General features: G+C 41.7%; 1 protein-coding gene and 1 pseudogene across 2 annotated transcripts in view; one reads left to right on the top strand and one right to left on the bottom strand.

Moving 5' to 3' along the window:
- firrm (fignl1 interacting regulator of recombination and mitosis) overlaps positions 1-15,594 on the bottom strand; it is a gene marked incomplete at both ends in the record, with an annotated part of 34,890 nt that overhangs the window by 1,914 nt on the left and 17,382 nt on the right. The window contains 7 exons of the mRNA XM_080730612.1: positions 726-830; positions 5,350-5,463; positions 6,707-6,802; positions 7,529-7,648; positions 11,032-11,217; positions 12,709-12,798; positions 14,456-14,507. Of these exons, the coding sequence (XP_080586738.1) occupies positions 726-830; positions 5,350-5,463; positions 6,707-6,802; positions 7,529-7,648; positions 11,032-11,217; positions 12,709-12,798; positions 14,456-14,507 (763 nt within the window). The remainder of the gene's footprint in view (positions 1-725; positions 831-5,349; positions 5,464-6,706; positions 6,803-7,528; positions 7,649-11,031; positions 11,218-12,708; positions 12,799-14,455; positions 14,508-15,594) is intronic.
- LOC308301994 (nuclear factor 7, ovary-like) lies at positions 2,241-3,661 on the top strand (annotated as a pseudogene). The gene has a single exon. The product of its transcript is annotated as a nuclear factor 7, ovary-like (transcript).

Below are 15,594 nucleotides of genomic sequence, written 5' to 3'. Positions count from 1 at the left end.
GTAGATAGAACATCAGGAAGAGCTCATTCTTCAGTCCAACACCAATATATAGTTTACATTTTTTGTAAATATACAGATCCATCTAAAAAAAGAAAAAGAATATTGTGTAGAAAAGCATTACAGATGCCATAGAACCCCAAATCATAACTAACTGCGGAAACTCCCCACTGGACTTCAAGCTACTCTGACTTCAGAAGGTTGACATTTCTCTATTATAAATCCTTGTTTTGAGTGGTCTCGTGTAAATGGTAAATGATGCATTTCATTTGTATAGCGCTATCCAAGGACGCTTTACATAGATCGTGCATTACATACACCCATTCATACACCGATGGCGGCGGATACCATGCAAGGCACCAGGAGCCGGGAGCAACAGTCTTGCTCAAGGACTCTTCCACACTAACTCTGGGGGAGCCCGGGTTCGAACTGTGAACCCTTCGGGAACCCACTGTGTTCTAATGACGGTTTCTCTACCCCTGAGCCACTGCCACTCCTTGTGTAATATTGTAATATTTTGAAATATGGACTTTTGATATACATGAGCTGTATGCCATGAAAGATTTACAAAAAAAGGTTTAGAATAATTCACTGCATGTGTAAGGTATCTAGAATATATGAAAGTTTCAATAAATATATGAAAGAAAAAAAGTACTTTTTCACAATATTCAATTTTTTTAGATGGATCTGTATGTGACAAAGATATTTATCATTTCCCTCAGTCCTACCTCTGCAAACTGAGCGAAGGCCTCCAGGGCGTGATGGTGCAGCAGCCAGGATGTCTCCGCCAGCAGGGCTCCAAACAGACTGCTGAGCCTGGGCAGGGCCTGGTTCTGAGGGAGCAAAGTCATAAATAAGAGCAAATCAAGGGAGGTGAATTCACCCCAGTTTGTGCTCTTTAGATGCCACTGTAAAATCACACATCGAAAATAACACAGCAGAAAATAACGTGTGATATCTATGTCTTCTTTTGGTTTCCTGGACGAGTATTTTATAAAAGTTTCCACCGTGTTAGTGTTTATTTATAAACTGGTCTACATGGCCCTTGTTGACTCAAATGTATTCCTTCGAACTCCTGGGTGCTGTTTGACACCCAGTGCGACGAAATTGTGCAAGGAATTGCTGGATAGAGAAAATGACGTCGGTGTGGTGTCCTTAGCAAATTAGGAAATGACAATGCTCGTTCATGAAAGGTCAGAGGGATCTCTGCCAGAAACCTTGACAAGCTTTTGTGGTCATACTATCAGAATCACATTTCAAACACCCATGCCTGTAATATGGATGGTGTTTGCCTGAACAAACACTATCCATACAGTCATGTATTGATGGAGGTTGCATCATGCTGCAGGACTCAGCAGGGACAGGGAATCTTGTTAGAACTGAAGGAAGAATGGACTGTCCAAAAACACAGGGAGCTACTTCAATACAAACTGCTTCAGTCCACAACAATGGGGATAATGGTTGCAAGGAGTTGCATTGGTGTGGACTGGCCTTTAGACACGGAACCATTAACTGTCTGCTCTTGAAGAGCAAGCCAGGTGACTGGTATATGACTGTTGCTGATGGACAAGGGTTAATGAGATCAGGTGTACATTGTAAAGCACTAAACGGTCAAACACCACTCTGAGACACACTGTGTGTGTGTGTGTGTGTGTGTGTGTGTGTGTGTGTGTGTGTGTGTGTGTGTGTGTGTGTGTGTGTGTGTGTGCGCGTGCGTGTGTGTGTTTGTGAACTTTGCAACATGCAGGTCTGCCAAAGCGCCACCCCCTTGCCGGATTAATCTGAGATGATAAGATTTACATTCAGATCAAACGCACAACTTCCAGTGAGGAGGTCAGACTTTCAGCTACAGGAGTGAATACTGACCCAGACCACTGGAACCTGCTGCCGACTCTGTCAGACTTTAACAAGAAGCCGAATTCACAACAAAAATAAACCTCAGGGAACATTCTGAAGAGAGAGCTTTGTGCCACGACTGACTGGCTGATTTCCTGTCTTTAACCCATTTAGAACGGGTACACATTTTGTGTATCATTATTTTATGCTTTAACTATTGAAAAATAGCAGATATACAAGCTCACAGCGCGGCACCGAGTGCCGCGCTGCGAGCTCGTAGATCTGCTATTTTTGAAAAGTCGTGAACATCAGAATTTTGACCCGATTCTATAAGTGTCTTTTGAATCCTTCTAATTCTAGGCCTAAATGGGTTAACAGAGTTTGTATAGCTTCACTCAAAAGATTAAATGGCTTCCAAGGTGACTTTCTCAGAAGAGGATTTTTCCTGTCCCGTGTGTCACGACATCTTTAAAGATCCTGTTCTCCTGTCGTGTTGCCACAGCTTCTGCAATGCCTGTCTGCAGAAATGGTGGAGAGAGAAGAGAATAAAGGAATGTCCCGTTTGTAAGGAGAGACATTCAAGGGATCCACCCATAAACCTGGTTCTGAAGAACCTGTGTGAGGCCTTCATACAGGCGAGACAGCAGAGAGCTTCAACAGGGTCTGAGGTTGAGGCGCTCTGCAATCTGCACGCTGAGAAACTCAAACTGTTTTGTCTGGAATGTCAACAACCAGTGTGTCTTGTATGCCTTCATTCAGAAAAACACACCAACCACCGTTCCAGACCCATCGATGAAGCTACAGTGTATCACAAGAAGGAAGTCCAGAAATTACTGAGGCCTTTACAGGAGAAGCTAGAAGTCTTCAATAAAGTGAAAACAAACTACGATCAAACAGCAGAACACATTCAGGTCCAGACCAGACACACAGAGATGAAGATGAAGGAGCAGTTCAAGAAGCTTCATCAGTTTCTACATGATGAAGAGGAGGCCAGGAGCGCTGCACTGAGGGAGGAAGAGCAGCAGAAGAGTCGGATGATGAAGGAGAAGATTGAGTGTCTGAACAGAAACATATTAACTCTTTCACACACAATCAGAGACGTAGAGGAGGATCTGAGAGCCGAACACGTCTCATTCCTGCAGAACTACAAGACCACAGTGGAAAGAGTCCAGTTCACACTGCAGGACCCACAGCCGGTCTCCGGAGCACTGATAGACGTGAACAAACACCTGGACAACCTGACCTTCAGAGTCTGGGACAAGATGAAGGACATTGTCTCCTACACTCCCGTCATCCTGGACCCCAACACTGCCCATCCACAACTCATCCTGTCTGACGATCTGACCAGTGTGAGATATGGAGAGAAACAGCAGCTTCCTGACAACCCGGAGAGGTTTGACTACTTCTGGAATGTCCTGGGTTCTGAGGGCTTCGACTCAGGGACTCACGCCTGGCATGTTGAGGTTGGCGACAACACACGCTGGGTGCTCGGTGTGTTATCAGAGTCCTATCAGAGGAAGGGAGACAGAAATGGTCCATGCTGGCAAATAAGGTTTAATGAAGGTGAATACGCAGCATGGTCCTCATCAGGGTCAACCACTGTTGTCTCAGTGGAACAGAATCCCCAGAGGATCTGGACTGGAACAAAGGAAAGCTGTCCTTCTCTGATGCTGATACTGACACACACATGCACACCTTCACACACACTTTCACTGACACACTCTTTCCATTCATTTGGCCTCTAGATACTCTCCCCCTGAAGATGTTACCAGAGAAGGTCAGTGGTGTAACTGTGGAGCTAGAAAAGACATTTTCTACGAAATTTTAAGTGTGCCTGCATCAATTGCAATGCTTATTATTATGGTATTGGGGGTTTACAGTATAAATTAAAACTATATGATTAATGTTGAGTCGGGCACTTTACCATAAAATGTACCAGACTGGTATGACACTTTTACTTCTATACTTCTACACAGTTTCATAAAATATAGAATCACCACTTTGGATGAATCTGAAAAGGTTTTATTGAACTATTTCATTCATTACTTTTTTTTTTTTTTTTTTTTTTTTTTTTTCATTTGTTTGGGGGGATTATTGTTTTATTTAGTGTGTGTGTGAGCCAATTAACTAACCAGTGCCTAACAACTACTGCCTATTTACCAACCAGTGCAGTTCATTATCATTGGGACATATTATTTTGAAAATAATTGATAACTATATTTTGCTTTGATGCTTCTATTGAAATTATAGATCCGAAAAAGAAAAAAAATCTACGTATAGAAACCACCCAACGGCAGTGTTATTTGAGTTCATTTGCATCACATAGCAAATATCGGTCCTTCATTTAAAACATAAAAGTTATGACATTTTATATGATGTTGAGCTCAGGTCAGTATGTTAAATATTACACAAGTGTTATAGTCTATTTCATGTCCAAGGTAACTTTACTTGAACGAATAAAACATAATTTTGTCCAATCTGTATTGTAGAGTATGTTAATACAATATAATGTATAACTTATTTATGTATAGTTAGTAAAATATGGCGAATACATTTTGGGATAAGTTGTAAGGCGGCACACAAGATAGGGCCCATAGATCGTGTCACATGTCATGTCTCACCTAGACACAAGTTTTGACCTTTACGTTTTATCCCCTGAGCAAGCAGGCAGGCTCTATTAGATCAATGGTAAAAAAAAAATCCAGCACTTGGTAGTTTTAAAGTTGTCTTTGCCACCATTGCAAAAACACTTGCTTAGTGTTGGAGGGACAACATGAGCTCTCTGCTCTATTATGTGAATAGTGTTTTCTTCAACTTGTTGTGATCAGTCAGTCACAGTAATAAAATAGAAAATAATTTTATGGAACTACAAGGGGAGAAGCACAGTAGACTATGAACTCTGTACGTAAATCCATGTGTGTTATCACTTGATAGCTCACTAACACCATAATAAAAGATTGAAACAAGTTAATAGGTAAAGCTCTCAGTGTACAGCAGAGGTTCCCAAATTGGGAGTAGGGACACCCAAGGGGGTCCTCTAATTATTTGGGGGTCCCAGATGATTAGCTTAATGTGCAACATTGTTTTCTCTCACAATGGTAAAAGGCTATCTGCACATTTCCAAATACACAATTCAAAGATCTTTAAAAGACCTTTTTAATACGAAATTGGCCAAATTGTAAAATAGTATGCAAGAAAGAGGTAAACATTGTGAAAATAGCCGATCTACAAGTTTGTAGTTTGGCTATTTTCACAATATTTATCTGTGGAACAGATTGCTACAAAACAGAAGCTGGGGAGAAACAGTTAAGCCCCAGTGATGTCCAGCACAAGGCCAAAGCAAAACAGGAGTGGTTGAACAACAAAAAGGTGAATGTACTACAAATCAATGTCCAGATCTCTCAATCTTATCGAGAATCTGGCAGTTAAAAAAAATGCTTTCCATCCAAACAACCTGAACAACTTCTATATCAAAGTTAAATCTACAGTATCTGTGATTGTCTGGGTTTTTAGTACCTGGCTCTCATGAGAGATGAAAATCTTCCCTAAAGAGGCCATAAAGTCCAGGGCAGCCAGCACCACCTCATCGGGACACTTCTGAGAGACCAGTGCACTGACACACACCAAAGCCTGCAAACACACACAAAGACAAAATTATTAACCTGATTTCATTCTCAGCTCACGCTTTAGTCTGAAACTGTGCCCTATTCTGAGCGATTTACGGTGAACTCGGCGTGGCGTGTGTGTGTGTGATTGTGTGTGTGTCTCTGTGCCAGTGACTGCTTCCACACAGAACTGCAACCAGAAATATGAAATCAACATTAACAGCTTGGTGAAATCAGCGCGCGCGTGTGCCTGCCTCAGCCTGCCTGTGTGTGTGTGTGAACTTTGTTTGAATCGTTTCAACTGCTGCGCGGATTGGATATTCGTTAAACCCGCCCCAACCCCCTGCGCTCATTGGATCAGCCGCAGTTTTTGGCTGCTAAACTGCCGATTCATGTACTCAGCTCCAGACCAGAGAAACAGTCCACTCTGAGAGTGGGCGGGGTCTATGGTCTGGAACCAGGCAAGTAAGACGCCTCAGTGCGACATGCGACCTCAAGGTCACGCCAATTCTTGACCATCTGGCCAGTGATGTATATCGGACCAGTATACCCATATATGGAGGCCACATACCACACTAACAGAATCCATATATGGCCAAGACAGCCCATATCTGTGTGGCTGGTTCTAGACAGGGATCTCCATGTATGGGCATAAAAGGGTATGATGGCAGTTGTCATAGACGTCATAGGACTTTCACATATCGAATAACTGAGTAAGCGCGTTTGGGCTCTCACAGCATATCTCCATATAAAGTACAGTATTTTCCGGACTATAAGGCGCACTTAAAAGCCTTTAATTTTCTCAAAAAACTACAGTGCGCCTTATAGTCCGGTGCGCCTTATAGACCTATATGAAAAAAGTTTGAAAATAGACCATTCATTGACAGTGCGCCTTATAGTCCGGTGCGCCTTATAGTCCAGAAAATACTGTACATGGATCTCCATATATGGGTATCTGGGGTCATCAGGGGACTTCATTCCCCTATGAAGTCCTGTTAGCTATGATAAATATTGATGACATCATATATGGGCATAAAAGGGATTCTGTTAGTGTGACATCACAGTGACGTCAGAGCATGATGTCAGAGCGACAAACCCATCGAACCACAGTGTCAGGCATGACAGAGATACATACGTACATGCATACGGACAAGCTGTGACCGCTTACATACTACTCTGCAACCTATGGTCGCAATAAGCTGTAGTAATCATTCTTCATTTTGTGGAATGTTAATATGAATATGAACAAGCAGTAGTGGAGTAAGTACCTGACATATGACTTGATGTTCTAGGCTTTTGACCAACATGGCAGATATGGACAGGAGCAGTCGTAGCGTGCACTGCAATACTGGGTGGGTCTCCACCTAAATGTGTTGAGGGGTGAAGGGGACACTCATGATGATACAGTACATACGAAGGGAGTTGTCATGTGCATATGTCGGCCTGTCACAAATTATTACATCATTGTCTAATCGCAATTATTTGAGATAATTGCAATTATAGCAATAATCGTCATAATCGTTTCCATGTAAAAAACAAACGTTACACATTTTCAAATCTACAGTACAATAGCAGAAATAGCTGATCTATAAGCTTACAACGTGTAACAAAGTGAAACGTGGGAAACTTGTGGATCAGCCATTTCTGCCATGTTCAAATTTGTTGTGAAAGTATAACATTATTAATTGTCAGCCATTTCTTTTTTGTATCAAGTAAGTTGTCATATGTGCCCTGTGCAATCTGTGATTACGAAGCCTAAAAGGCAAACAGAAATGTAATTTTTATTCATAATGTTCCAGTGTTCAATGCTAAAAACACAACTCAATCGTTAATCGCAATCATTTGTATGGCAATGAATCGTCAACTTTAAGTTGTGTAATGGTGACAGCGCTATGTGTGGTTCTCAGAGTAGATTCCAGGGACTCTGTGGGTTCCTTTAAAGGGGTCTAAATCGACCCATAGTCTGTAACTCTGGCAGTGTACAAATGGAACCATTGGTACACAGTCAGAGTTCAGGGGAGACCATGACACAAAGTTTGAGAAACAGTGGTGTAAAGTATGTCATGTTGAGGTCCATCCATATCTCCTACCTGGACAGGACACATGCGTAGCCAGAGCTGTGTGACCAGCCTCAGTGAAGACAACATGCACTGGTCCTCAGGAGGAGATTCACCTCCAACCAGCACTAAGAGGAGTGACAGTACCCCATTCTGGACACAAGAGGGAGATCATAATCAATCACACAACACACACCTTATGTTCTAATATCATCGTTGTCGGGTGGAAACCTTTTATCTCCAAAACCTTCCTTTTTTTGTTATTATTCTAAAAACGATTTAAATTAGTGAAAATGGCCGATCTACAGTGCTTGTAGATCTGCTATTTTCACTACTTTTGTGTGACACTTTTGTATGATGAAGTAGGGCTTTAATTCACGACAAAATATACAAATTTGAAACTTGGAGATACAAGGTTTCTGCCCCACAGTGATGAAATGTTTCATGAAAATTTGTTGTATTTATTTGCAGATAATTTTTTCAATGTAAATAACAGCTCCTAATCAGACGTCAACTGAGCCATCTCTTTTGTGAAAAGAACAATGAAAGAGGTGGATGATAGCAGGTCTACAGGTTACTGTCGCATAACAAGTATCGAGACTGTGAAATGCAATCATGTGTCCTTTTCTCAGACCTACAAAACTGTCAAATAATCTTTTGCTCTTGGGTCACTCACTCTCACCAGAACTGTAGGAAAACGTCTTGCGTATAATTCTTGGCATTTGTTTCTAATCTACTTGAAGTGCCGGGGGAGGAATTTCCAGAAATTCAAGATCGGGTCAAGGCGTCAAACACAGGACAATAAACTACCCTCATCAGTCACTTTCCTTTGATTGTATTAACTTTCTGGCACGCATCGCATCTGACCTGAATGACCATCCACACCCATGTGGCACCTCCAAGAGAAAGACCAGACTCCTATTTGGACGAGACTCCTATTTGAGATCGCCTTGACTTCCTTCTCAAATGTCCACGCTACAACCACCGGATGACCAAGGTCAATGTTGACTGGCAACCTTGTTAACAAGTCCATCTTACGTCAATTTAAGCAGTGTTTCTAAAGGCCATGGGCCATCCATCCAGTAGAGCAGGGTTCCCCAATAGGCGGCCCGCGGGCCATTTGCGGCCCGCGGGGGGCTACTGTCTGGCCCCCACCAACCCCAGTAATAATGGTGGTATAAGAGCAGCAACAACACTAGTATATCGTCGTCGTCGGGTGGAAATCTCGTATCTCCAAATCTGTACGTTCTTTCACAAATCATACAAGGTCGTCGCACAAAAGTAGTGAAAACAGCAGATCTACAAGCACACAACGCGTGTTGTGTGCTTGTAGATCGGCTGTTTTCCCTAGTTTAAATCATTTTTAAAATGATAAATTCAAAACGAACGGTTTTGGACATACTTACATAAGATTTTCACCCGACAACGACGAAAACTGTCGCTGGAGTAGTGGGAACGCCATTGTCGCCCCCTGCAAAGTTGTGGCCCTCGGCTTGGTACCCTAGACATAATTCGGCCCTTGGAGAAAACTAATTGGGGAACCCTGCAGTAGAGCATTGATTCTCAACCTGTGTGTGTGGTGGGAAATCACTTTGTTTTCTCAGTTAAACGGTAAAAGAACATCATACCCTGTGTAAGTGTATACCGGGTATCTGCACATTTCTAAAGTTACGATTTAAGGACTTTTAAGTTGTCAAATATTACGAAAAAAAGTTGTGAGCTTCATAGTACGGCTATTTTCATAATGTTCGGTGCCATGTCATTGGTCCGAAATCTCATTGTTCCTACATCCCATTAGTCAGAATCTGGTGATGTTAACCTGGTGAAAAATACTATGCCTAAACCTAACCTCAGCAGTCAGTAGAACTATGCCTAAACCTAACCCAAACCTTAACCCTAACCTCAGTAAAACTATGCCTAAACCTAACCCTAACTACATTTGGACTAATGAGATGTAGGACTAATGAGATTTCTGACTTATGGGCAGTCCCCTAATGTTCAACTGTGGAACCTACTGAAACTAAATGTAAGCCTGCAATTCCAAGGGTCCAACAATATGGCATCAGGTAGGCTCTACCGTCCAGCCAGCTGTTCTCTTGTATAAACCTGTCCTGATTAGGGCTCCTAGCAAAATAAAATAAAAATCTACGGCTTCAGCCTATACCTTGTCGGTCAGAAATGTGTTTATTTTTCTTTGTCTTTTGTATTAACTTTTTTAACATTATGTTGCTACAAAACTGACCGAAGTAAACTTAACTAAACTAAAACAATTTTACACTGAAGGTTTTCCTGACCTCACATATCACTGAGAGTCCACTACTACACCACTAAGACCTGGAACCACTTCAATCATTATTTTATGCTTTAACTATTAAAAGATATGTAAAAATATTAATTGCTTCAAAGGGGGGGTCCCTGATACATAATATTTTGAGATGGCGGATGGGGCGGATGGGGACCCAAATGCATTCGGGTCCCCATCCGGAATCAATGGGGATAGATTTATTGTAATCAAATTATTGTCATAGGAATGCGACAAAAACAAAAAATATCTTTGAACTCAAGTTTCCATGGTGAGAGTAATCAATAGAAAAAAAAGAATTTGGGGGTGAACTCCTTTAACTCATACCCTGCCAAAAAATATGTTTCTATAATAAAAACGTCTTTAAAACGTCTTTTTCACTATGGACCTCCCTGCCAGACGTCTTCTGAACGTCTTTTTTTTTTAAATAATTAAAAAAAAAAAAAAAAAAAAATTGAAAAAAAATGTTTTGAAAAAAAAAAATTTGGACCTCCAACAGTGTACTAGGCATGATCGCGATCGCGAAATTGCATGTTTAACCCCCATACCAACCCCATCTTTCAAACATGGCAGCCATGTTTGTTTACATTTGAAGAAAACATAAGGGCTCCTTTCTCCTGAATGCCTGAACGGATTTCCAAGCGGATTTTTTTGTTTGAAAGCTGTGAAAAGCATGCACATGCATAGTGCATGATCTGTGCACGAATGTGTGCACCAGCGTGCACACTATTTTTTTAACCCTTTGTTGGCGAACCGGCAATATAAGAGGTCATTCCACTTTAAATATGGCACCGACTGAGTTAAGGGTTTGAGAACCACTGATCATAGAAACATGCATTTTTTTTAAAAGATTTGTTTTAGGGCTTTTATGCCTTTATTTGATAGGACAGTAGACTGACAGGAAATGGGGGGAGAGATGGGGAGTGACACATGGCAAAGGTCGCCTGGAATCGAACAGGCAACGCCAACGGGCATTATAGCCTAGTATAAGGTGTGCGCCTGGACCAGAAGGCCAGCGGGCCCCTCAGAAACATGCATTTTTAGACATTTATAGAATCGGGTCAAAATATTCAAAGACTTGGCACAAATGTTCCAAGATTTTTCAAAAATGGCAGATCTATATCTGCTATTTTTCGATAGCTAAAGCATAAAATAAGGTTTAAAGCGGCTCAAGTCTTAACGCAACACATTTAAGTTCCAGGTCTTAAAAGGGCAACACCAGGGTCTCCCTCACCACTTTGTCCAGCTGTCCCAGCTTGTGTCCCCCGCCCTGCCAGTCACTCAGGACTCTCTGTGTCAGAGCGATGATGTCCGTCTCCACGCGGAGGCGAACGTCGTGCGACAGGGCTCTGAGAAGGACGTGACGCCACACCGCCAGGTTCTCCATCTGAGAGGGAGGGAAGCGCTCCGCAAACTCCATCTGAAAGCAGAAACAAGGGATGTTGACTAGGGCTGTCACAATTATGACATAATCGTCTAATAGTGATTATTTGACATAATCGTGATTATTTTTCATAATCGTCATAATCGTTTCCATGTTGAAAAATGTTCATCTTTTTAAACAAAAAAATTGTGGAAATAGCAGATCTACAAGCTCACAACGCGTCGCATCGCGACGCGTTGTGAGCTTGTAGATCGGCTATTTCCACTATCAATGTTCTTTTTCAAGAATAAAGTTGTCAAATATGTCAGTAATTTCTTTGTATATTTAGGTTATGTGTCATATCTACCATGTGCAACTTCAAAGCCTAAAAGCCAAACAGAAATGTAATTGTCAACGACAATTAAATCGTTAATCGCAATTATTTGAGTGAGTTAATCGTCATGTAAAATGTCATAATCGTGACAGCCCTGATGTTGACCCGGAATGTTGTTCACACGTTTTTATGAGCAAAGAGGGAAGCACGCACATCTCCAAAAATGTACAGGTGCCGAACCAAAAATACACACCATAGAAAGAAGAGGAAGTACACTGCACACTGTTCCAAAGCTCCAGCGACAATTTTATTTAGAGATGGATACATCTCTAAATAATCCATCTCTGAATAAAATGCGGACTTCCTCTACTTTCACCCTTTTTTATGACCATGATTATTACTCATCCGTCACATCCGTACAGCAACTTGATGGCGCGCCGCACACCCACGCAGATGCACACAATTCAACTTTCCTTTCCATTTCAGATCAAAAATAGGTTTCTACAGTATAATGGCCCTCATCCCAAAACAGCACAAGTTAACAGTTCAATCTCATTATGAAATGAGTAATGTCCGCATCCTGAACCACGATCTTAATGTTATATGGTGACCTCTGAGGAAGAGGGTTGAAGAGTTTAACTCAGAGGAAAAGGGTTGAAGGCTTTACAAGTGGTTATAAGTGTGAGAGAACAGACTTCTCTCAGTGGTGCCACTCAGGGACGTGCAGAGAATGTTAGAGAGGCAGGGGCTGACATTTCTAAAGGGGGCCTATTGGTGAAAATATCGAAAATAGCAGACCTCCAAGCTCACAACACGTTGCAGCGCGACACCTTGTGAGCTTGGAGGTCAACTATTTACAATACATGATACCACACTGAACTAAGCATAATCAAGTCACTACTGTAGACAATGCTACGTTCCAAGTCCAGGAGAGTTTGGACAAGGCAATTCTCTTGAATGCTGCTTTCAGGTATGGCATAGATAGATACCTTTATTATCCCACGGGGGGGAATTCAGTTGCCCAGAGGCAGCACAGCAGTTTAAGGTTACAAGTTACAAAGAAGTAAGAAAAAGAAAAACAGTACTGTAGTGTACAGTCCAAAGAGCAAGCACAAAAAAAGAAGAATATAAACATAGTGTCGAAAAGCTATTGCAAAAAAAGAATATATACATGGTATGGAAAGGGGTCATTTGCAGTGGTGCCACTCACTGACCTGGTGACTGGGGGTCATGAGGAAGACCAAGCGCCTGAGCAGCAGGCCCAGGTGGGCCTCCTGGTAACAGCCCTCACCAACCACCTTCACCTGGAGGAGGAGGAGAGAGAGATACAGGCCAACATGTTTTTCAGTTGCTTCCTATTTGTATTCTATGCAGTCAATTCTTATTTCAAACTTGGTGTCAGTAAAAAGGAACATCTCAGGTGCAGTATAGTGACTGGCATATCATGTTTTCTTTCTCCAAAAATTATGTTTGAGCAAATTCGACATAAACAAGCATAAGGCGGAACCCGGGCAGAACAAGGCAGAAAGAGCCTGCTGGTTGGTCAGTCAGGGACCAACCAGAGAAGGCTGACAAAGGGTCAATTGTCACGGGAACTAACAATAAAGAACGCATCTCCCTCCACTCTCTAAAACCAGGTGGTGGGCCAGGCCAGGGGGGAATAAAGAAAGAAAGATAGGGTCCGCACATTGGGGAATGGTCCAAAGCGTTTTAAATGTTTATTTAGGTTCCCTTTTACACCATATTGGACGATTAATTGTCACACAAATAGTTGCAAGTTGCGATTTGGCGTTTTTTTGGCATTCAACATTGGAATGTGAATACAATCGTAATTTCCGTTTGGTTTTACTTTTTAGGCTTCATCATAATCACAAATTGCACAGGGCATGAGGAGTAACTTACAATTAAATAATATATAATAGAATACAAAGAAATTACAGACACATTTAATACTTTAATACAAAAATAAAGCATTACAGTATAAATAGCTGATCTACAAGCTTGAAACACGCCATGAAGTGATGTGTTTTAAGCTGGTAGATCTACTATTTCTGCTTTTTTGGAACGATTTTGAACATGGAAACTAATGTGCAACATAATTGTGATTATCTCAAATAATTGCGATTAGGCTATTATTCTGTAATAATTGTGCTGACAGGCCTTACGGTGAGGAGTTGAGACAATGTGGAGGCATTGGGAGAGGAAGAGTACGGTGAAGAGTGTGATTTTCAGCTTATTTTGATTATGGACAGGTGTCCGAGGCCCCTTCAGGTTCAATAACACCAATTGTCACCTCTGTTGGGGTGCCACAAAGGACAGAGTGAGCCACCCACTGACCCCTCACTCCCCATAGAGAAGGATTAAGGGATTTAGAAGTATTTTAGTGTGTGCCTACAGTAGGAACAGGTCATAGACAGGAAGTAATGTGAAAAGCTTTGATAGAATAGCCAATTTCACTTAAGTAAGGTCTATTCTGTCAGTCTACCCAGTATTATAATAGGTTGACTTGGTCTATAATAATAAAAAGGTTGAGTTGGTCTATATTAGAGCTGGTCGGTGTTTAATCCACATGAAAAGAAATATAAAGTCAAATATATTAGAAATGACTGGGATTTGAATCATGTACTGTACCTTTGTGCTTTAAAGAATGTTGTCAAATCTGAGTGTGTAACTCGTGCATTAGCTCCATATCATCTCACAAAGCACAGTTAACAACTCAGTGAAAAGTGTAGAAGCTGCCGACATTGTAGAAGGCAGCTAAATTCTGTTAGTCACAATAAAAAAGTCTATCTGTATCTTCCCAAGTTGGCCTTCAGTCACCAGAACTTAAGAGAAATCCTGGTCTATAGGATAAATGTACATGACAATATATATATACACATACTACAATGCCACATCTGCAACAGTAGGACATTAAACAGACTTTCACTCAACCATCTCATTTTGATGGTATCCACCCACCAGACTAGCGATGAGGACAGTGTGGTGCAGACAAAGTTCGGCAGTCCCGTACCTGAGGACAAAGAGTATTATGATCAGCAGTGAATTACAGTTACAGTCAAGACACATTTTTTATTTAGGCATGTATGTAACAGACAAGTCTCATCCAGAGTGACTTACGTTTGCTAACTAACGGTGTAATGGTCATGAAATTACAGGATACCGTATGCAACAACGCGTAAAAACAACAGTAAAAAACTCAACTACAGTGGCATCTTTTTTTTTATCCCACGATTTTGTAACCCATTTTTTCACTCAGTGCCAATTGCCTAAGCTATATAATCCTGGGCTCTGCTCTCCCTCTGCCGTGCCTGGGGAGACAACGGACTGACCTCATGCTTCCTTCAATGCATGAGTAGTCCAAGTTGTTTCTTTTCACCTGACAGAGGAGATTTCCCCAGTATGGACGTAGCGCGTGGAAGGAACACGTTATTCCAACCAGTTCCTTTCCCCTCCATCAGGTGCCCCAGCTGGCCAGGGGGAGGCATTATTGAGACAACCCAAGGTGTATGACCCCATACACCTTGTGAAAAGTGATGACTCATCACTAAACCATCGTTTTTTTGCGTCTGATTTTGTCCCAATGAATGTTTTTCGTGCAAAACAAATGCTTGCAATGGATTCAGAATAATTAAAAATACCTAGTTAGACCCCTAACATGCTACTTAAAGCATATTTTTGGGAGTAATTTTTTCCCTTAGGCTAGGGCTCCACCAAAATGACGGCGTCGTGCCGGCGTCGGACGCCGTCAAAAAATGAACCGGGCGAATTTGAGCGTCCGACGCGGATGTTGACGTCGGCAGTGGAGCACCCTTCATTGATTAAAACGGGAGCGTTCCCTGCGTTGACGTTGACGCGACGCTCGACGCGCTCGGTGGAGCCGGGGGGTTATAGTACAGTGTATAGCAAGTGAATGAGACCCAGAATTACCCTAGCTGTCAAATATTTTGCTAGGGATGTTGAATTTCAATCTTTGTTAGATATGTTACTAGACACCTTTACGAACACATTGGTGAAGAAATTGTTTGGTAAGGAATTTATTCCCAGGGTTTAATTCAAATTCCCTGACTAAAATAGTTCACTCGAAGGAAGAGTAGATG

Source organism: Nannobrachium achirus, assembly GCF_963921795.1.
Source record: "Nannobrachium achirus genome assembly, chromosome: 1".
NCBI lineage: Eukaryota > Metazoa > Chordata > Actinopteri > Myctophiformes > Myctophidae > Nannobrachium > Nannobrachium achirus.
The sequence above is the reverse complement of the archived record's forward strand: the minus strand, read 5'-3'. Positions and strand labels throughout refer to the sequence as shown.